General features: G+C 43.6%; 1 protein-coding gene across 1 annotated transcript in view; it reads right to left on the bottom strand.

Moving 5' to 3' along the window:
* LOC311119197 (partitioning defective 3 homolog B-like) overlaps positions 1-15,265 on the bottom strand; it is a gene marked incomplete at its 3' end in the record, with an annotated part of 178,511 nt that extends 163,246 nt beyond the window's left edge. The window contains exon 1 of the mRNA XM_084193931.1: positions 14,326-15,265. Within this exon, the coding sequence (XP_084050057.1) occupies positions 14,326-14,442 (117 nt within the window). The 5' untranslated portion in view covers positions 14,443-15,265. The remainder of the gene's footprint in view (positions 1-14,325) is intronic.
* Between the last annotated feature and the right edge of the window lie 8,095 nt (positions 15,266-23,360).

Below are 23,360 nucleotides of genomic sequence, written 5' to 3'. Positions count from 1 at the left end.
CTTTAGACCAGAGAATGGCACCCTATTCCCTACATAGTGCACTACTTTTGACTAGAGTTTTATGGGCCCTGGTTAAAAGCAGGGAATAGGGTACCATTTGGGATGCATCTTCCAGACAAGACAGAACATCCCGTATTACATCACATGCTTTACATTGGCCAGCTAGAGTAGTGCGAGTCATCCTAGGCCTGGCTTAGACGGTATACCCTGTAGACGCCTGTTAAAAGACCCAGCACTACAGAGGGAGGTGAGAGGATCCTGAAGGTCTCTGAACAAAGACAAGAAGTAGCTCAGCTAGTCAGATCCACATTACATTCCTCTGTGGAACCAGGGTTGTCTTTGGAGAAGTGAGACCTTATTTTTATACAGTGTTACAAAAAAAATTCTCTCTCTCTCTCTCTCGCCTTTGAGAATGTGTCACTTACAGTGTAGCTCACTGTCAACGAGGGGCAGGCAAGTGTTGCAAAAGGATCCTTTTAAAGTCAGTGTAGTCTCTCTGACAGACACTGAATGAATAGCTAGCGCAAGATGTGATTATGGCTTTCAGAAAGCCTACAGTGTAGCTCACTCCCTATCAATAAGGGTTAGGGTTAGCCTGTCACCCAGTTTGAAACCATAACATGTAGACATGTTGATCTTCCTGTTGCAAAACCACCCATACGTCTACAACGTAGGGCCTAACTTACTGTCAGAAGAAAGGAAGAACGGTAACATGAAGTTATAGTCAGAACATGAACTGTAGGCCTATCAGCCACCCTCTGACACCATAACCCATAAAACCCTAACCCATAAAACCATAAAACCCATAACCCATAAAACCATAACCCATAACACCATAAAACCCAAACCCATAACCCATAAAACCATAACCCATAACCCATAAAACCCATAAAACCATAACCCATAAAACCATAACCCATAAAACCATAAAACCTATAACCCATAACCCATAAAACCCTAACCCATAAAACCATAACCCATAAAACCCTAACCCATAACCCATAAAACCATAACCCATAAAACCCTAACCCATAAAACCATAACCCATAACCCCATAACCCATAACACTATAACCCATAAAACCCTAACCCATAACCCATAACACCCTAACCCATAACACCCTAACCCATAAAACCATAACCCATAAAACCATAACCCATAACACCATAACCCATAAAACCATAACCCATAAAACCATAACCCATAACACCATAAAACCCTAACCCATAAAACATAAAACCCTAACCCATAACACCATAACCCATAACACCATAACCCATAACACCATAACCCATAACACCATAACCCATAAAACCATAACCCATAAAACCATAACCCATAACACCATAACCCATAAAACCCTAACCCATAAAACATAAAACCCTAACCCATAACACCATAACCCATAACACCATAACCCATAACACCATAACCCATAACACCATAACACCATAACCCATAACACCATAACCCATAAAACCATAAAACATAAAACCCTAACCCATAACACCATAACCCATAACACCATAACCCATAACACCATAACCCATAAAAGCATAACCCATAAAACATAAAACCATAACCCATAAAACCATAACCCATAAAACCATAACCCATTAAACCCTAAGGTCTGTATTGCCAGTAACATTCCACATGGCTAGTTGTTATTCCACATGGCTAGTTGTTATTCCACATGTCTAGTTGTTATTCCACATGGCTAGTTGTTATTCCACATGGCTAGTTGTTATTCCACATGGCTAGTTGTTATTCCACATGGCTAGTTGTTATTCCGCATGGCTAGTTGTTATTCCACATGGCTAGTTGTTATTCCGCATGTCTAGTTGTTATTCCACATGGCTAGTTGTTATTCCACATGGCTAGTTGTTATTCCACATGGCTAGTTGTTATTCCTCTCCCTGGATGGTAACATCTTTCTAACAGACGGCCCTGCCTCCTCTTCTGTGCTAATTGTTTGTTTTCTGGCGCTGGTCCATGGGTTTAGATGCTATCAGCTCATTCTGGCAGCATTCAGCCCGCTCAGCTCTGTTCTGCTCAGCTCTGTTCTGCTCAGCTCTGTTCTGCTCAGCACTCAGGCATCTGGCATTCCTGGCCCTAATGAAAAAACAGCAATGCAGCTCCCCCCCTCCCTCCCTCCCTCCATCCATTTGTCTTAGTAATTAAGTGGCCCTTTTTAGCAGGCTGATAACTTCCTGAGTGACTCCCATCTTCCCTCCCTCCCTCCCTCCCTCCCTCCCTCCCTCTCACTTCCTCCCTCCCCTGCTTCAGGCTCCACTGACTATTCGGAGAATGCACTGCTGCAGGCCACAAGCTCTTTACTACAATTAACAAAAATATAAAAACGCAACATGTAAAGAGTTGGTCCCATGTTTCATGAGCTGAAATAAAAGATCCCAGACATTTTTAATACGAACAAAAAGTGTATTTCTCTCAAATTTTGTGCACAAATTTGTTTACATCCCTGTTAGTGAGCATTTCTCATTTGCCAAGATAATCCATCCACCTGACAGGTGTGGCATATCAAGAAGCTGATTAAAAAGCATGATCATTACACAGGTGCACCTTGTGCTGGGGACAATAAAAGGCCACTAAAATGTGCAGTTTTGTCACACAACACAATGCCACAGATGTATCAAGTTGAGGGAGCATGCAATTGGAATGGTGACTGCAGGAATGTCCACCAGAGTTGTTGCCAGAGAATTGAATGTTCATTTCTCTCCAACGTCATTTTAGAGAATTTTGGCAGTACATCCAACCGGCCTTACAACCGCAGACCACGTGTAACCACGTCAGCCCAGAACCTCCACATCCGGCTTCTTCCCCTGCGGGATCGTCTGAGACCAGCCATCTGGTCAGCTGATGAAACTGTGGGTTTGCACAAACTAAGCATTTCTGCACAAACTGTCAGAAACCTTCTCAGGGAAGCTCATCTGCGTGCTCGTCGTCCTCACCAGGGTCTTGACCTGACTGCAGTTCGCCGTCGTATTCGACTTCAGTGGGCAAATGCTCACCTTCGATGGCCACTGGCACGCTGGAGAAGCTTTTCACAGATGAATCCCAGTTTCAACTGTACCGGGCAGATGGTGTTGTATGGGGGCGAGCGATTTGCTGATGTCAATGTTGTGAACAGAGTTCCCCATGGTGACGGTGGGGTTATGGTATGGGCAGGCATAAGCTACGGACAACAAACACAATTGCATTTTATCGATGGCCATCTGAATGCACAGAGATACCGTGACGAGATCCTGAAACCCATTGTCATGCTATTCATCCACCGCCATCACCTCATGTTTCAGCATGATAATGCACGGCCCCATGTCGCAAGGATCTGTACACAATTCCTGGAAACTGAAAATGTCCCAGTTCTTCCATGGCCTGCATACTCACCAGACATGTCACCCATTAAGCATGTTTGGGATGCTCTGGATCGATGTGTACGACAGCGTGTTCCAGTTCCCGCCAATATCCAGCAACTTCACACAGACATTGAAGAGGAGTGGGACAACATTCCACAGGCCACAATCAACAGCCTGATCAACTATGTGAAGGAGATGTGTCACTCTGCATGAGGCAAATGGTGGTCACACCAGATACAGACTAGTTTCCCCTACTTAAAAAAAAAAAAAGGTATCTGTGACCAACAGATGCATATCTGTATTCCCAGTCATGTGAAATACATAGATTAGGGCCTAATGAATTTATTTAAATTGACTGATTTCCTTATATGAACTGTAACTCAGTAAAATCTTTGAAATTTCTGCATGTTGTGTTTATTTTTCTGTTCAGTGTATATCTTTTTGGTTTAATGCACTGCTGCAGGCTACATGCTCTCTACATCTTAATGGTGTAATGTCTTCCCATGACATATCAGCTGCCGCTGTGCGACCTCCTGTTCTTATCAACCCGTCCTTATCGATGATAGGGACCAGCTTCTTTAGTGGACTGTGTTTGGTGACCTCTTCTCTTTTGGCGAGGCACTTGATTTAGTCTTTGAAGACTTCTTGATGTCTGCATCTGGTGGTGGTTTTTGGCTTGTTTAAGATGGTTAGCCCTTGTCACCGTCCGGAGCCCTGGAGAAGGATTTGGCCATGTGGATTAGTTTTGCGATTGCTCGGGTCTCGCGACTTCCAGCTGGAGAACCGTTCGAAACCCGTGTTGGTCTTCAGTAGCTTCGGTAGTGAAGGTTGTGACTTGCGGCCGGATCTCTGTGTCAGTATCTGGTGAAGGTTGTGACTTGCGGCCGGATCTCTGTGTCAGTATCTGGTGAAGGTTGTGACTTGCGGCCGGATCTCTGTGTCAGTATCTGATCCCACAAGTTCGAAGGTTTCTGACTGAGTAGTCTCTTCTCTCTCCATCTTTGTCAGGAAGGGTGGGCCTGAGAACCAGGTGATGTGTTTGAGGACGACTGCTAGCACAGGCCAAGATCCATGATCTGCTGGATTTTTGTCCGTACTGACGTGGGGGCCACAGGTCTCTGTTCGACACGTAGAATCTTCTTGAGGTGTTGTGAATATATCCTAGCACAATCTTGCTGTCTGTGTAGAACTTCACACTGCATGCATCTCAATGTCCAGCTCATCAATGATCAGGTCTGCCATCTCAACTGCTAAGACAGCGGCACAAAGCTCTAGGCGTGGGTACAGTGTGAGCAGGACGTGGAGCCAGTTTGGACTTTCCCATGATGAACCCGACATGACTTCTTCCTTCGACATCGACCACTGGAGGTTGGCAACAGCTGATATGGCCATAGTGGATGGGTCTGAGAAGATGCACAGTTATCTTCGCTGCGTGGAAGACAAGTAGACAGGGACATCGGGCCTTCGGATAGTGAGCTGTTTGAGTTCCATCAGTGAGTCTTTCCACTGCATCTCTTTCTCTCCTTGTAGAGGGGTGTCCCATTCACATTGTTCATGTTCAGTAGAGATTCCTCTCATTAAAGCCTTGCCTTGCATAGTGATAGGTGCTACAAACCCCAGGGGGTAGCATAGGCTGTTGACCGCGGAGAGGACACTTCTTCTTGTGAATGGCTTCTCTTCTCGGGATACACGAAACGGTGAAGCTGTCTGTTTCCAGATTCCAACAGATGCCTAAGCTTTGCTGGAGAGGTAGTGGATCTACCCCTAGATCCAGATCTTTGAGATCTTTTGCGTGATCCTCTGGGGGGGAAAAAAATGCTTCCATGACTTTGCTGCTGTCGGAGGCCATCTTGTGCAACCTCACGCTTGACTCGGCTAACATTTCTCGTTCTTTTCAGGATGTCAATTGCTTCTTCGTCGCTGGAGAATGAGGTAAATCCATCGTCGACATAGAAGTTTCTCATGACATGTGTTTCATCTGTGCTCTTCTTCACCCTTCTGGGCTTCATCCTCAGGCTGTACATTTTACATTTACATTTTAGTCATTTAGCAGACGCTCTTATCCAGAGCTACTTACAGTTAGTGAGTTCATACATAATTTTTTTTTTCATACTGGCCCCTAGTGGGAATCGAACCCACAACCCTGGCGTTGCAAACACCATGCTCTACCAACTGAGCTACATCCCTGCCGGCCATTCCCTCCCCTACACTGGACGACGCTGGGCCAATTGTGCGCCGCCCCATGGGTCTCCCGGTCACGGCCGGCTACGACAGAGCCTGGATTCGAACCAGGATCTCTAGTGGCACAGCTAGCCTTAGACCAATGCGCCACTCGGGAAGTAGAAGGCCACTGTTGTCGAAACACATGTACTTTCATCCTGTATTCTGTGATGTCTTTGCTAAGGCCGTTGGAACCTCAGGTAATATCGGTGGTCTTCTCTGACAAAGAAGCAGCAGAACATCTGTTGCACATCAGCTGTGACTGCCATACGTTCTTTTCAGAATCGGATGAGGACTCCGAGGAGTGTGTTATTCAGGTCTGGTCCACTGAGGAGGACATCACTGAGGGAGACGCCGTCATGCTTAGCGCTGGAGTCAAACATCACATATTATATATCATACTTGTATCTGACCTGGTTTTTGGGGATGATACCCGCCAAAGATGGGTAAGTACCAACATTCTTGTTTTCCCTTCAACGGTGGAGCTTTTTCAGCTTGATCATTGTCGAAGATCTTCTGCATGAAGTCATGAAAGTGTTTTTCTATCCAGAGTACGTCGAGAAGCGAGTCGTTTTAGTGCCTGTCCTCTGTGGTTAGGGACGCCGGTGTGAACGGAAAGGTAGAGGAGCTACCCAGCTTTTAGACTTGTCCATGAAGACTTCTGTCCATGATCTCAAGGAAGGTCGAGCTTCAAAATCGATGGGGCTGGCTTGTCGTCATTAAAAAGTGTTCTTTCAAACACTTTGCATCCGAAGTCGTCCGTATCTCCAGCTGGGACAGCGGCCTCTATGCAACTCTGAGCTTTCCTGAAGTTGTGTTATTCAGTCTCTCTTTGATCTGAAAGATGTTAGCACAAGGGCTAAGGAATGCTGTGTGTCCATTTTGCAGCACATTTGTTCCGTAAACACTAACTTCAGCTAGCTTGTGAGATCCGTTCAGACATACAACACCGATGATGACCCATCCGAGGTCAAGGCGTTGTGCGTAGGGTGCGTTGTGAGGCCCGTTGTATTGCTCTCTGACTTTGAGCACTCTTAGTACGTCTCTGTCCCGTCCCGTCGGTCTCTCCTCCTCCCTCCTCTGCTCCTCTCCTGTCTTCACCCCTCTCTTTTTCAACCTGTGTGTGTCAGGGTGGAGTGAACTTCTGATCGCCTCCTTCTCGCACCGCTCCATCGCTGTGAAGGAACGGGGTCCTGCTGGCCAATGAGCAGGCACCGGGACAACGCACACAGTGCAGGGGGTGGCGGCCATCTTTGACAGGTAAGCACACAGTGCATGGGGTGGCGGCCATCTTTGACAGGTAGGCACACAGTATGCGGCTAGGTCGTCCGAGCAGGAGAAGGATTGCTGCGCCCGGGTCTAGTGCTGGAATCTTGTCTGCAACAGGCATCGTGAAGACGTGCAATTTCAGGCGAGGGAATCTCTGATCTATCATGTCACATTCTATGAGAGTGGGAAGATTAAGCTGTGTTTTTCCTTCCAATGACTCCACAATGTAGTTGCTTGTTCTTCTCCCAGATGTCTCCATAACTCCTGGACAGAGTTTAGGGAGCTGAACCTCCTCTGACAGCCAAGAGGTCGAAGAACTCAGTTCTGGCTAACGACTTGTTGCTCTGTTCATCTAACACGGCATACATTCTGACTGCCTTCTCTCTGTGACCTACGGGATACACTTTAACTAAGCATATCTTAGTATCAGGTATTTAGTTACATCTGTAGCTCTCGGAGGGCCGTTGCAGGCCGTGGTTGTGGCTGAGGAGACGGCAGGTGAGCTTGGTTGGACCTCCCAATGTTGTGGGGTTGTTCTCCTACAGAAATTCTCTCTCCTCTGTAGCTTTTAATGGTGTTCTGGAGAGGGGGGAATATATTGCAGTTCTGCTGGTTACCTGAAGGACTGACAGGTAGACCTCTGTGCTCATGACCACTTTGTTTGTCAAATCGAAGGACTGGTTCAGTTTTGTAGCATCTGGCTGTATCAACGTTAACCACTGCTGGATGGACCTTTGATGATTCCATTGACCTTGGGTCACGATGAGGTGGAGCAGTGTACATGGTTGTGGCGGTAACAATCCTCGAGAGTATCATCACTACTAAGGTAAATACTTCAGGCAGTCCGTCAGGCAGACAGACAGACAGACAGTTACAGAGCATGGAAGGCTAATGGGGGAAAATCTATTGAATTAAGGCTACAGCTAATCTCCGACTCATTCTATTCCACAATGTTGTAGGCTATAATGCCGAAGATGAAAAATGTTGTTTGAAATGCAAAAACACCTACAAGAAAACACCTTGACTGTTACAGCCAGTAACTACTGTAAAAAGTAGAAGGGAAATCAACACCTAGGTTACGTCCCAAATGGCACCCTATTCCCTACATACTGCATTACATTTGACCAGAGCCCTAGGGTCCTATGAGCCCTGGTTAAAAGTAGTGCACTATGTAGGGAATAGGGTGCCATTTGGGATGCAGGCAGACCACTTCACTATACCAGTAATCACAGCAGTAGTGGAGCTGAAATGCTCAAATCAACCTACAGCATTGTTTTACATCAAAAATCAAATTGTATTTGTCACATGTGCTGAATCCAACAGGTGTAGACCTTACAGTGAAACGCTGACTGACAAGCCCTTAACCAACAATGCAGTTAAGAAAAATAAGTGCCGAGTAAAATAATTGATAAGAAAAAATAATAAATAATACTTACGCCTACTTCACGCGTGGCTTTTTGACCAAGACTCTGATCAAGAAGTGAATAAGCTAAAACTACCCATTTGAGATGGAAAAACAATAAAATACTAACAATAATGTTAATAAGCCTGTACAGTCCGGTCAGAAATCCAATTGCATCTTTGGTTTTTTTCTAAAAATCAGCTGATTTTCACATAGGAAGAGGCATCGGATTGTTACCCGCCATTAGTAAGCTAGCTAAATGCATGATGCCACAATAACAAAGCAGACTGTATAGTCAGAAACCATCTTGCACATGTTGTGTTCATTCAGCGAGCAGGGTCTTGCTTTGTTTAACATTACAGTCGTTTTGACATCGGATCAAGCAAGCTAACTAACAGCTAGCTAACAGCTAACAAGGTTAGTAAGCTAACTGCATGGTAAATACCCACAATAATATAAAGTCACTTTTGCAGGCAGATCGTGTCCCCCTATGCATAAAACGGTATTCAATATGATTTGCAGTGAGGGACTTCAGATGTGCCAAACCTAGGAGAGGCTAGCTGGGCTAGAAATAGCTGTATTCAGTCAACGCTAGCTAGCTAGGTGTCTGTTCTGAAAGAGTTAGCTACATTAGTTAGCTAGTTAGCCTGTTTGTACAGTTGTTAACTTCTTTACCTTAAAAGGTGTCCACTCCTATTAAATCAATTGCAGCAAGTTGTGTGACTTACCAAATGATCCTGCAATGTCCATAGTAAAATCCTGCACTGTAGCAAGCTGTAGCAAGCTTAACGTCACTAGCTAGCTAGCTTCTTTTTCCTATATCATCCACTACTTTTGACCTGGGCCCATAAGATTCTGGTCAAAAGTAGTGCACTTTGTAGGGAATAGAATTCCATTTGGCACTCAGCCTAGGTTACAGCACAGACCAGCACAGCATGGGGGAGGGGGAAGGGAAATCGATACAGTTATATATCGCAATATTATTTTGGACAATATTATATCAATATCAAAGTATCGATTAAAAAAAATAGATACATTTTTGTCATTTAGCAGACGATCTTATCCAGAGCGACTTACAGTAGCAATTAGGGTTAAGTGCCTTGCTCAATGGCACAGAGATTTTTCACCTAGTCGGTTCAGGGGATTCGAACCAGCGACCTTTCGGTTACTGGCCCAACACTCTTAACCGCTAGGCTACCTGCCGCCCATATTTATATATTATAAATTGTTTTGCTAGGTGGCATTAGCTAATGCTAGTCGGCTGTACATGTGCCAAAACTCCGGTATTTTTCAACCAATAGCTTGTTTTCCCCATCTTCTTTTTAAAGGTGTACCATGCAGAAATCGCCATTTCCTGGTTCCTAAAATTCGATTTGTTTGCCTAATTTCAGTTTGTGAGACAAAACAAGCAAGTATAGTGTAGAGAATCATTGTACCATCTAACCCGCTGTGAAATATATTTTCCATAACCGAAAATATTGTATTTTCAGCTGTTTGAAGCTGGTGTACAAAACCGAAAGTAAAAGACGTGAAAATGGAAGCATAGAAATAGCGCACACAGAACAGCGCTACCGTTAAGACTTGCTTTCAATGAGAATGACAGACCTACAACTCACATTTCTATGTGAATTTGGTCAGGTCGCCCAAACATGTACATATTGCAGCTTTATATTGCAGCATTTTTACATTTAAGTCATTTAGCAGACGCTGTTATCCAGAGCGACTTACAAAATTGGTGCATTCAACTTAGGATAGCCAGTGGGACAACCATATCTTGATCACAGTAAGTACACTTCTTCAAACAAGCAGCTAGTGAGCCAATATGTTTTCAACACTTTTATTTCCATGACTGATCAAAACAAAATGTTCTAATGCTCGCTCTCGTCTCTCTGCAGCAGATCGAGCAATATGTTTGGAACATCAAATTGCAATAAAAACGCAATACATATCGTATCGGCGCATAAGTATTGCGATAATATCGTGAGGTCCCTGGCGAAAATGGGCGGTATCCAGATTTTCATACCATCATACCGTTTCTGTACCATACTGGGGTTTATTATGTTAAAACATATAGAATAATTGAAGGTCTCTGCTGTAACCAAGAAGCATTATCTTGACATTAGCCACTTAGCTAGCAATTTAGCAAACCAAATATATAGCTGGAGCCCTGAGCTGGATATCATTTATTTGACACATCTTAGATTTCTTATAGTTATACTTAACTTATAGTTGTAGATAACCCTATCCACCACTGTGATCATAGAGCAACTAGTCTACATAATGTAATCGGCGATCAACTAGTCTACATAATGTAATCAGCGATAAACTAGTCTACATAATGTAATCAGCGATCAACTAGTCTACATAATGTAATCGGCGATCAACTAGTCTACATAATGTAATCGGCGATCAACTAGTCTACATAATGTAATCGGCGATCAACTAGTCTACATAATGTAATCGGCGATCAACTAGTCTACATAATGTAATCAGCGAGCAACTAGTCTACATAATGTAATCGGCGATCAACTAGTCTACATAATGTAATCAGCGATCAACTAGTCTACATAATGTAATCAGCGATCAACTAGTCTACATAATGTAATCAGCGATCAACTAGTCTACATAATGTAATCGGTGATCAACTAGTCTACATAATGTAATCAGTGATCAACTATATAAAAGGGCAATGTGACCTTTAGATCCTCCACTGTGCAATAGCCTGATGAGAGATGGATGGTGGAGGGAATGTCCTTTCTATTGCCAAGTATATTACCGTCTCAGCAGCACTGCACAGAGCACAGAGACACACACACACACACACACACACACACACGCCGGCGTTAAGAGGCAAGAGAGGGTGAATCCTGGAGAGATTAAGGGGAAGGGGAAATCGGCCACCTCTTCCCTCCATTCTATTGGCCAATCACTTAATAATATGATGGATGACCTCCGATCGTGGATTTGGTACCAACGTTACTGGACAGGAACAGGAAGTCCTGCTACGTCCTCCACAGTCATCAAAGGAGCAAAAGGCCAATATAGCGATAAGGTGGAATCATATGACACAGGCTCAAAGACCCGCCGCATGGCAAGGGCTACAGTCTATTATGGATGACAAAGGAAGACCCAGCGGTGATCTGCCCAACGGTGCCTCTCTACCTGACGAACTCAGCGCATTTTATGCAGTTTTTCGACAATAACACCACCATACTGTGTGTGTGAGAACTCTAAGGCTTCCTGCCACAATACCTACCACCCTGTATCACTCACATCTGTAATCATGAAGAGCTTTGAGAGGCTGGTTACGGCACACATCAACTCCATCATCCCACAGCAGGGGTCTCCCACAGGTCGATTCCCCAGCTACCAGTAGCTCGCAGCCCACCTATCAGTCGCTCGACAAACAATTCCAAAAAGCGTATGCAATGTCATGTGTTCCATCACAAACTGTCAAGCAAATCTCACAAGTATCAGACACCGCAAGCTCTCAGCTACTATCGAATCAACGCAAAATTATCCCACCCCTGGTTAGCCGCTATTGTCTAAAAAGCCAAACCTAAAACAATACCTGCCAATTAAATTTCCAGCAATATCACCCGTCTGTCTGTCTGTCTGTCTGTCTGTCTGTCTGTCTGTCTGGTGCGCGTGTTTGTCTATCACTCCGTGTGCAGCCAGTTGATGTGATAACCGTCTTGTGGGGTTGACATAAATACTTTCCCCAAAACCTTCTCAATTAAAAATGTTAACTGCAAAGTAGGCTTCCCTGGCACATTAGATGGCCCGTTCCTCACTAAGCTAGATGCAATTACACCGAAATCAATGTTAGTGTCTTCCAGACCAACAAAAAAATTAATTGTATTTTGATGTGATGTAACCATGGACTCAGAACATCCAATTTCTTTATTTCTCTATGAACAATTGTAATTTTGAGAGTGAAAAACCCCAAAACATTAAAACTATAAAAAATTAAAAACGGAGAAAACATACATTTGGGAAAATATAAAACATAATTTTGGAGAGAGAAAAAAAAAAATCTATGATTTTATAGGGCCCCACTTAGGGTAGTTGATTAACCATTATTTTACCAGGTATATTGACAGAACACATAGTGTACTACTTTGTTTTGTCCACTAAGGACCCGGGGGAAGATCTGCAGGGGAGAAGAGAAGAATGTGTCTATTTGAAAGATATAAATAAATGAGAAGCTCACAACATTTTTTTTATTTTTATTTTTTAAGTAGCTCTCATGCTAGAAAAGGTTGGAGACCCCTGCCCAAAACCCACACCTCAATTTGATCTGTCCCTGTATGTAGCTACTGACCCTGGAACTGACCCTGTATATAGCTACTGACCCTGGAACTGTCCCTGTATATAACTACTGACCCTGGAACTGTCCCTGTATATAGCTACTGACCCTGGAACTGACCCTGTATATAGCTACTGACCCTGGAACTGTCCCTGTATATAACTACTGACCCTGGAACTGTCCCTGTATATAGCTACTGACCCTGGAACTGACCCTTTATATAGCTACTGACCCTGGAACTGTCCCTGTATATAGCTACTGACCCTGGAACTGTCCCTGTATATAGCTACTGACCCTGGAACTGTCCCTGTATATAGCTACTGACCCTGGAACTGACCCTGTATATAGCTACTGACCCTGGAACTGTCCCTGTATATAGCTACTGACCCTGGAACTGTCCCTGTATATAGCTACTGACCCTGGAACTGTCCCTGTATATAGCTACTGACCCTGGAACTGACCCTGTATTTAGCTTCTTAGTTCTCGTGTTTTTGTTATTTCTATATCTCGTGTGTTTTTCTTCTACCTTGTTATTTTTATTATTACATTGATATTGATTACTGCATTGTTGGGTTTAGAGCACGCAAGAAAGGCATTTCACTGGACTTGTGCATGTGACATTAAAACTCGAAACACACATCTCAATCAGTCAAATCGCCAGCCAGCTTAGGAGCCAGGGCAATTAACACACAGTATTGCAAGCAGGGTAGAGCCTCGTGGGTGGGGATCTAAAAATGTTATCTCTGCTAGCCCTGCCGGACAGCACGATGAGAATTACCATTTATAAAGGATGCATTATAAAATGTGTCAAGAACACCCAGATGTTTTTTTATCAAGGATGGAGATGATGAGAGAGAGATAGAAAGGGGGGGGGGGGGGGTGAAGAGACACTGACAAAGAAAGAGAGATACAGAGAGATAGACAGATAGAGACAGAGATGGAGAGAGAAAAAGAGAGAGATAGAAAGAGAGGGGGGGTGAAGAGAGACACTCAGACAAAGAAAGAGAGATACAGAGAGATAGACAGAGAGAGATGGAGAGAGAAAAAGAGAGAGATAGAAAGAGAGCATCTGTGACTGACTGACTGTCTGGTGTCTGTGCTCTTTAAATAATGGAGCCAATATGGTCCGGAGCACTGACTGAAGCACATCTCTGATGAGGGCCAGGGGTTCACCGCTCCAGAGACCAGACGAATCACAAGGAATTCATGAAGTGTCATCTGCATTCATCACTGAAGAGTAATGGAACAAGTCGCAGCTATGGTTGAGTCCCAAATAACACCCTGTTCCCTTTACAGTGCACTACGTTTGACCAGAGCCCAATGAGCCATATAGCTTAGAACGCTGAATATCAAGCCCAAGGGGTACATTTTTCATAATGAATTTATTGCAACTTTGACATCCCTGGCATTGGCTAATTTCCCAAGACTTTGAGAATAAAAATGTAATATCATATCAACTTTGCACAAAGAGAAAACTCTAGAGTCTACTATAATAATGTAATATTATATCTTTCTGTAATACATATTCATCAACCTACAAAACTTCCAAACAGATTATCGGTCCCCATGGCATTTGATGACGTCAGTACCAAGATGAAGTGAAGAGACAGAATTTAGCTTTTCAACAGAATCCTCATCATAGTTCTGCAATGATCTGGTCAAACAACCTAACCTGGACACAGGCCTAATAAAATCACACAGCATTATTACACCAACCCAACAGTTTTTTCAAAACGATTGCTATAGCTTACCTGTTCCAATAATTTCCTGTATCTCTGTGTGGCTTGTTGAATGAGATCACGGACTGTCCATCCCTCCTTACACGGGACCACGACACCTGTCTGTCCGAATGTCACTGTCACTTTCATTATGATGCTGGTTCTTCATTCAAGTTAAGGCCTCTTATTATCTCAATATCGAGGAGATCCTTGCCTTGAGCTGCTTCCTTGATCACTTTCTCTGCATCAACAGTCAACAGGCGTTTTGAGTTTGTCTGACACGTAGGAGTCAGAGAATGCAAATAATGATTTATATCCTGTCAATACCTGTACGCTTGTGTCATGTTAGTAATTATACATGCTCAGCGATTTGATTCCTGCCAGCGCTATTTTTCATTATATAGCTAGCTAGCTAGCTGCAGTTGCTAGCACAGTAGCAGATATGCTAACTGTTTTATATTCATTGGCTAGCATCCATGATCCAGAGTACTGCAAGATGCAATCAAAGACAATATATGTGATGCTATGGCTAGCACTAGCAGCTACCTAGCACCAACTTGCTAACCAGCAAGTTCCAACTAACTAACGTTAGCTAGCTAGCTAACTAACAAGTGAGCAAGAAGTGAGTAAACCTGTATTAAAGTAGCTAACTATGTAGCTATCGCACTTTATAAAACGTGTTTTTACCAAACTAGCTAGCCAAGTTGCTAACCAACTTTACTTGGAAAAGATGGATACTAACGTAACTGGCTCAGGTATCACTTTTCCACAAGTTTTCCTTGCCGCAAATTCCTCCTCCTTCTTCTTTTGGCCAGTTTCCTCTTTGAATTCCCACCGCGGCACCAATAACTGATACTGTAATACAGTATGTTTTATATTTGGGTGCAAAGAGAAAGTTATCATATGTAGCTAGTCAAGACTTTCTTCGATGGCTAACTTTCGCTAGCTGAAGTAAAACATTCCTTTCTTCTCTGACCAGTCCCGAACGGCCATTCAACGTAGGTCGTCACTAGTTAACACATCCACAAAGTTATAACCCCCGCCTATTTCTACAATGTATCTTCTTAAAAATCTGATTTTAACCCTAACCTTAACCACACTGGTAACCTTATTCCTAACCCTAACCTTAAATGAAGACTAAAAAGCAACTTTTTTGTTTTCATGAACTTTTACGATATAGCCAATTTTGACTTGTGGATCCTATGGAAACCTTCAACTTGTTGATGGGACAATGCCCCATTTCCAAGGAGGGAAGCAGGGTTGTCACTAGTTACCACAGCCACAAAGTCAATAGGCAACAAATTCAGGAAAACAAACATTTGCTTTTTGGTCTTAATTTAAGGTTAGTCATACGGTTACCAGTGTGGTTAGGTTTAAAATCAGATTTTAAGATACATTTTAGAAATAGGCACCTCTTCAACCTCAGCAGGCTGAAGAAATTTGACTTGGCCCATAAGACCCTCACAAACTTTTACAGATCTCACTAATCTGGTCTAAGGCACTGCATCGCAGTGCTAGCTGTGCCACTAGAGATCCTGGTTCGAATCCAGACTCTGTCGTAGCCGGCCGCGACCGGGAGACCCATGGGGCGGCGCACAATTGGTCCAGGGTAGGGGAGGGAATGGCCGGCAGGGATGTAGCTCAGTTGGTAGAGCATGGTGTTTGCAACGCCAGGGTTGTGGTAATGTATGCACTCGCTAAATGTAAGGGGTAGTGTGGTCTGCCCAACGCATCACCAGGGGCACACTGCCTGCCCTCCAGGACATCTACAGCACCCGGTGTCACAGGAAGGCCAAGAAGATTATGTAAGCACCCGAGCCACGTCCTGTTCACCCCACTACCATCCAGAAGGGAGGTCAGCACAGGTGCATCAACGCTGTGACCGACAGGCTGAAAAACAGCTTCTATCTCAAGGCCATCACACTTAAATCAACCCAGTCGCTCATTACGGCGTATGTATACCACGCAGAAATACTTTTCAAACCTTGTGGAATACACAAAAATCACTTTTGACGTGCCCCCACAGTACGCACTTTACTCCTTATCCACTACAATGGGACAACAAAATCATGTCAAATCTACGTTGGTGACGTCGTCGCCCAAACTCGGTTTTCCCCGATGAGCTCCGAAATTGAACGAAGACTGGGTTGCTATCAAGGTAAGGTTAGCCTAGCAGTTTAAACTGGTTACAGTTTATAACCATATATGATAATTATTTGAATTTTAAGACACAGTTGTAGCATCATGAGTTAGTTTCTCAAAATATTTTGTTGGTTCAGCTTGGTTACAACCTTATTTAACACATAATTTAACACTAGAAAGCAGAACTAAATTAATTAGCTAGCTAGCTAAGTGGGTCAGACTCAAGTCACCAAAGTCATAGACTGTTCTCTCTGCTACCGCACGGCAAGCGGTACCGGTCCAGGACCAAAAGGCTCCTTAACAGCTTCTACCCTCAAGCCACAAGACTGCTGAACAATTCATCAAATGGCACCTGGACTTACACACCTGTTGTATTCGGCGCATGTGACAAATAAAGTTTGATTTGATGTCTAGCTAGCTGGAAGCAGCTGCACTTAAACACTGGTTCAGGATCAGTTCTACATTTACATTTTAGACATGTAGCAGACGCTCTTATCCAGAGCAACTTACAGTTAGTGAATGCATACATGTTTTTTTTTGTTTGTTTTTTAATACTGGCCCCCTGTGGAAAACAAACCCACATCCCTGCCGGCCAAACCCTCCCCTACCTTGGACGACGCTGGACCAATTGTGCGCCGCCCATGGGTCTCCCGGTCGCGGCCGGCTGCGACAGAGCCTGGACTCGAACCAGGATCTCTAGTGGCACAGCTAGCACTACGATGCAGTGCCTTAGACCTCTGCACCACTCTACAAATCAGGAGAGCCCTGATCGTGGTTCTGTTATTAGAGCTAGCAACATTGCTAGCATGTGCTTGCTAGGTAAATGGCTAACTTGTCCTGATAACAGCTATAAAGGTACACTCTGCAATTTGATTGAACTGATCATGTCAACATCATACTTTCAAAATCTTAGCTAGCAGTCATCATCATGAATCAAGTCGACAATATACTGGCAAATCTTTTTCAATCCTTGTCATATGAAGAGAAATAATGAAGAGAAATTATAGATAAAACGTATCGGTGCTCATCGGCCATTGGACATAAACATTACACAACAAGTTGGAAATCGCAAATTCAACAATGGTTTGGAAGGAATCAGTGGCTAACTGCAAGCGTTGCAAAGCAATCACCAGCCTGCTATTCAGTGGAGTGGATGTGTGGTCCAAGTCTGGGTTTAAGGGTCTCTTTTCCAAGCTTAAAAGGATAAACATTCAACATTGGCCATGCTGTCAATCTAGCATGACTTCTGCTGGGCTCAAAACAACTGAAAACTCAGAACTCCGAACTGAAGATCACTGACGTCATCATTATTCAACCTTGTTTTTTTCAGAGTTCCCAGTTGTCTTGAAAGCACCATAAATCCAGAGGATGCCAGATTTTGATGACAAAGTTTGATGACAAAATTTGCCCATGAAGGACTGTTGCGCCACCTTCCTGTTCAAGTGAGCACAGCACAACAAGGTGAGTCCAAAAATATATTGTATAGCCCCCTGTAGCTCAGTTGGTAGAGCATGGCGCTTGCAACGCCAGGGTTGTGGGTTCGTTTCCCACGGGGGGGCAGTATGAAAATGTATGTACTCGCTAACTGTAAGTCGCTCTGGATAAGAGCGTCTGCTAAATGACTAAAATTAAAAAATTTATGCTACTGCATAAATTATGTAATATGCCAGGGAGATATGTATACTGTAGCTAAGAAAGTAATATCAATCAATCAATCACATGTATTTATAAAGCCCTTTTTACATCAGCAGATGTCACAAAGTGCTATACAGAAAACCCAGCCTAAAACCCCAAACAGCAAGCAATGCAGATGTAGAAGCACTAAGTGTATGTTGTGTAGTAAGCTGTTAGTAGCCCATGTGCCTCACCCTAATCATTTGGTCCCTTTTTTCCCTCATAACTTAGCCTACTGTTCTGACTTGGTGGTGCATATGTAGCCTATAGCCTGTTTTAGAGAAATGTAATCATTGAATATTGTAAGAGCTTTCATTGTCTGCTTATATGCCCCCTTTATTTATCCTAGGGTTCTGACTTGGTGTACAGGGAGAACACTGTAAGAACGGCCCATGTTCTGAATTCTGTCACTGCACATTTCAAGAGTGCTGATCAAATAGTTATATTGACTACGTCCGTCTTAGCTCGCTCATTAATGTCTTAATCGAAATTACGGATTGTCTCTTATCCGCTCGTCGTCCCCTTATGCCATAGTTTGTACATCTCAATTGTCAGTAGAAACCACATTTGTTTAAGCAAGTCAGCCATATCAGCTATGTTTCTTTAAAAGGTGATAAATGAGGCTGATTGAACTGTTTCGCTGCCAGACAAGGCTCCGCTGATAGCCAGGTGTAGCAGTGGTAAGGTGTTGGGACTGCTGTTGGGACAGCTTTATGGAGGCCCTAACAGTTTGTGGGCACCGTTTGTCACCGTTATAGTGCAATTAATGTATTGTTTAGTGTTGTGTTGTGTAGTGGCTTTGCTGGCATGCATCCCACTATTTTTTAGTTTTTTTTGCCCCACCAAGATTTACATGCTACAATCGCCACTGCATCCAAACTGTCATGTTCTTTATCACGAATGGCCAAACTGTAAGGGATTACTCCGTTGCTTAAAAACAACAATAATGTAATGGTGTAGAGCAGGGGTAGATAACCATGTTCCTGGAGTGCTGCAGGTACTGCAGTATTCTGTCCTAACCCGGCACCACACTGAGAAAACTTAGCTCATTGATCAGTTCAGGGATTGATTCAACACACCTCAGCCCAGTCAAAACTGTTCGCTGCTCTGGCACCCCACCTTCCGGAGACACTTGAAACCCCACCTCTTTAAGGAATACCTGGGATAGGATAAAGTAATCCTTCTACCCCCCCCTTACCCCACCCCCCCCCCAACAAAAAAATATAAGGTGAATGCACCTGCTAAATGACTTAAATGTAAATGTAAGTATCTGCGGCACTCCAGGACCAGGTTTGCCTATCCCTGATGTAGAGCTTCAACATATGTTTAAAACTATCATGTGGTTGTCGTAGACCAGGGGTTAAAATCTTATCCGATGAGGTCCGGAGCCTGCTGGGTTTTTCTGTTCCCCCTGAACATTTACTGCACCTACCTGGTGTCTCAGTTCTAAATCAGTCCTTGATTAGAGGGGAATAATGCATCACGTACTGGCTTCGGGGGTCCAGATTTGAATTTGAGGGACGTAGACTCTCAGTTCTTGGGCACTGTCTATGACGTTGAAAAGGGGTTACTGTAAATTATAATTACATTTTCCAAGACCCAATCCTCAGCTGTTTTATTATGGTCGTTACGCTGAGAAAAAAGCAATGGGTTTCGCACCAGCAACTTCCCTTGGGAAACTGTCCCATTTTAGGCGACTTGTGAGAGGAGAACACAGTGCCTCCTTTTAGGATATTCAATTGACATATTTATTTTCCTGTCCCCAGCAGATAACCTCCTGCTGAACCAAATCTAACCGTGAAATTGAGAATTACAATAATTTTCTCCCATGGAAAAAAACCTAGCCTATTTAAAATAACAGCACACTCATAATTAGGGAGAATTAACAACATTTTATTAGTTTACTAACCTGATCCCCCTGGTTTTCATTGTTAGTACATTGGGTGGTCCCGGTCCTCTGTAGCTCAACTGGTAGAGCACGGCGCTTGTAACGCCAAGGTAGTGGGTTCGATCCCCGGGACCACCCATACACAAAAAAAATTTATGCACGCATGACTGTAAGTCGCTTTGGATAAAAGCGTCTGCTAAATGGCATATTATTATATTATATTATTATACATTGTATACCTTCTTCAATCAATTAAGTGAAATCTTGTTAGAATGTTGGCATATGTGCATTGTCAGTAGTAGATTCAACCTACCAAATCATAAATAAACCATTGGTTCAGTTATGTGATGATTTGTATTATACATTCCAGCAATGGAAAATACAAATGGAGTTTGTATGTTCTTTCTGTTCAACCAGTCATGTGAAAGGGACTAATCCAGTTATACTGGATCCTTGGGGATGCATTCGTTGAAGAAATTAAGTTAAATGCAAGTTCCAGTCATGTTATTTACATATCCAATAAGTGCAACTTTATGTGCATTGGTTTCATTTGACTCCAGTCAGCTAACTCTCATACTACCCTGTACCTTACATCAAAGGACACTTCAAAGCAGAATGAAAGGGATGACGGCGAGAGAAGTGCTGCTTCCTGGCGCAAGAAGGACGTTGGAAGGAAACCGGACACCATGCACTTAGGGGTGTGCTGCCTCGCAAGGCCTCAGCATCTGGTTAGTTTCCATATTCATCAGAGTATTCGAATAAAAAAAAGTTATATTAACAAACTGAGACTCAGCGATATGACATTGCCACGAGCTTCAAGATAAATAGAAAGTTGCAGATGAACGCGATGCAAGATGATGCACTCACTCAGTTTTTGCACATGTGCACTTGTACGCGTTACTGTCCTGCAACGTGATATCTGCCGGACGAGAACAGCACTGCAGTTCAGCTCTTAGTTGTTGAGGAAGTCGGCACCGATTTTTGCTGTTTACTTCCTGTATCACTGTCTCCATCTTTAAGACAATGTCTGAACTGAAATATTTATACTCTTCCATACAGGTAGACTTATGGAAAGTGGGACTGCAACTTCCTTGCCGCCAGTGTTCGCCTCTCATCAAGATTTTGGTTAGGGTAGAAACAAATTAATTTCCCTTAAATGTATAATAAATATTTTGTCTGAAACACTTTGCTAATGGATAAAATATAGACATAATCACTTACTAGTAACCTATCAAACTTTATTGAATCATGTCATCCAGCTAATTATACTTTTTTACACACATACTCAAAATAAATCATGTTGTCAAGTTCCACGTGTAACTATCCACTTAGATGTTGTAATGCTGTAATAGCTAATGGTTGGCTAATGGTTGGCTAATGGTTGTTGTTTTACTATCCCTCTTGAAGAGATTGATATGCAGACACTGGAGGAGATTCTCCAGGAGATGGAGAGACTACAGGACACTCAAGGTTTGGATCACAGTGCCCAACCCTACAGGACACTCAAGGTTTGGATCACAGTGCCCAACCCTACAGGACACTCAAGGTTTGGATCACAGTGCCCAACCCTACAGGACACTCAAGGTTTGGATCACAGTGCCCAACCCTACAGGACACTCAAGGTTTGGATCACAGTGCCCAACCCTACAGGACACTCAAGGTTTGGATCACAGTGCCCAACCCTACAGGACACTCAAGGTTTGGATCACAGTGCCCAACCCTACAGGACACTCAAGGTTTGGATCACAGTGCCCAACCCTACAGGACACTCAAGGTTTGGATCACAGTGCCCAACCCTACAGGACACTCAAGGTTTGGATCACAGTGCCCAACCCTACAGGACACTCAAGGTTTGGATCACAGTGCCCAACCATACAGGACACTCAAGGTTTGGATCACAGTGCCCAACCCTACAGGACACTCAAGGTTTGGATCACAGTGCCCAACCATACAGGACACTCAAGATTTGGATCACAGTGCCCAACCATACAGGATATTCAAGGTTTGGATCACAGTGCCCAACCCTACAGGATATTCAAGGTTTGGATCACAGTGCCCAACCATACAGGACATTCAAGGTTTGGATCACAGTGCCCAACCATACAGGATATTCAAGGTTTGGATCACAGTGCCCAACCATACAGGATATTCAAGATGTGGATCACAGTGCCCAACCCTACAGGATATTCAAGGTTTGGATCACAGTGCCCAACCCTACAGGACATTCAAGGTTTGGATCACAGTGCCCAACCATACAGGATATTCAAGGTTTGGATCACAGTGCCCAACCATACAGGACATTCAAGGTTTGGATCACAGTGCCCAACCATCAGTATTGTCCAGCTGGAGTTTTGCGTCAAAACACAGCCAAAGAATGTTGGTGGCGTGCAAGGCCACATAATCCTGACAGTCTGCCGGGTGCTGAGAACGTCCATGACGTGGCATGAAGTCACTGTGGCTGCAGAGAAGCAGTCATCCACTGTAGAGATTGCATGCCGTTTTGAGTGGTTTTGCACAGAGAGTGATGTCTCTCTGTATAAGAATTATCCTCTGCACAATAGGGAATCGATTGTAGATGGATTTTACAAGTTCATCGCCCCAAACACAATTTGTTCTCCTTGATGATGGAAAGTACACCATCTACAACCAGTGTAGGTTCCCCAATTGCTAGGGGTGTAACGATCCATCTACTACATCGATGTATCGATTTATATTCCTATGATCCAACTACATCGATCTGTGCTCGGCGAGTTGGCCTTTTGGACAACATATATCAATCTAACATCGTTTTAAAATGTAATAAATCGATTGTATCGATACTAGAAAATAACCCATTGGATTTAAGCACGTCAGACTTTATATGGATGTTTTTTCTTAGCACTTTTAATGATAAAGGCTTTAAACATTACTCGATTCAGTCTGCCTATCCGTGACGTCATCGCCCCGCGCCAGCAGCAGCGCAAAGGCGCAAAGACAACAAAACATAGCATGGCGGACGACAGAGGAGAAGCCGACGAGCGAGAAATTATCAAGCCACCATTGCGGTCCTTACAAGAAACAGGAATCTAGGAAACTTCACCTGCACTGTCCAGTATCCAGGTATTTATTTCAGTCACACTGGTTGAATTTTTGGCTAAAAGGTTACTGAATCGATTTCAAGTCACTGAATCGTTTCGGATCGTATCGTTCTAAATGAACCAATATCGTCCTTGAATCGTATCGACAACCACAAATCGTGATACAAATCGAATCGTTGTTAAAACGAATCGTTACACCCCTACCAATTGCATTGCTTGCCTTGAATTGATGTAAGTGTATTTTCGTAAATTGACATGACCCCCCCCCGTGTCCCTCCCCACAGTGT

This window comes from Coregonus lavaretus (assembly GCF_964263955.1).
Source record: "Coregonus lavaretus genome assembly, contig: HAP1_SCAFFOLD_872, whole genome shotgun sequence".
Lineage (NCBI taxonomy): Eukaryota > Metazoa > Chordata > Actinopteri > Salmoniformes > Salmonidae > Coregonus > Coregonus lavaretus.
The sequence above is the reverse complement of the archived record's forward strand: the minus strand, read 5'-3'. Positions and strand labels throughout refer to the sequence as shown.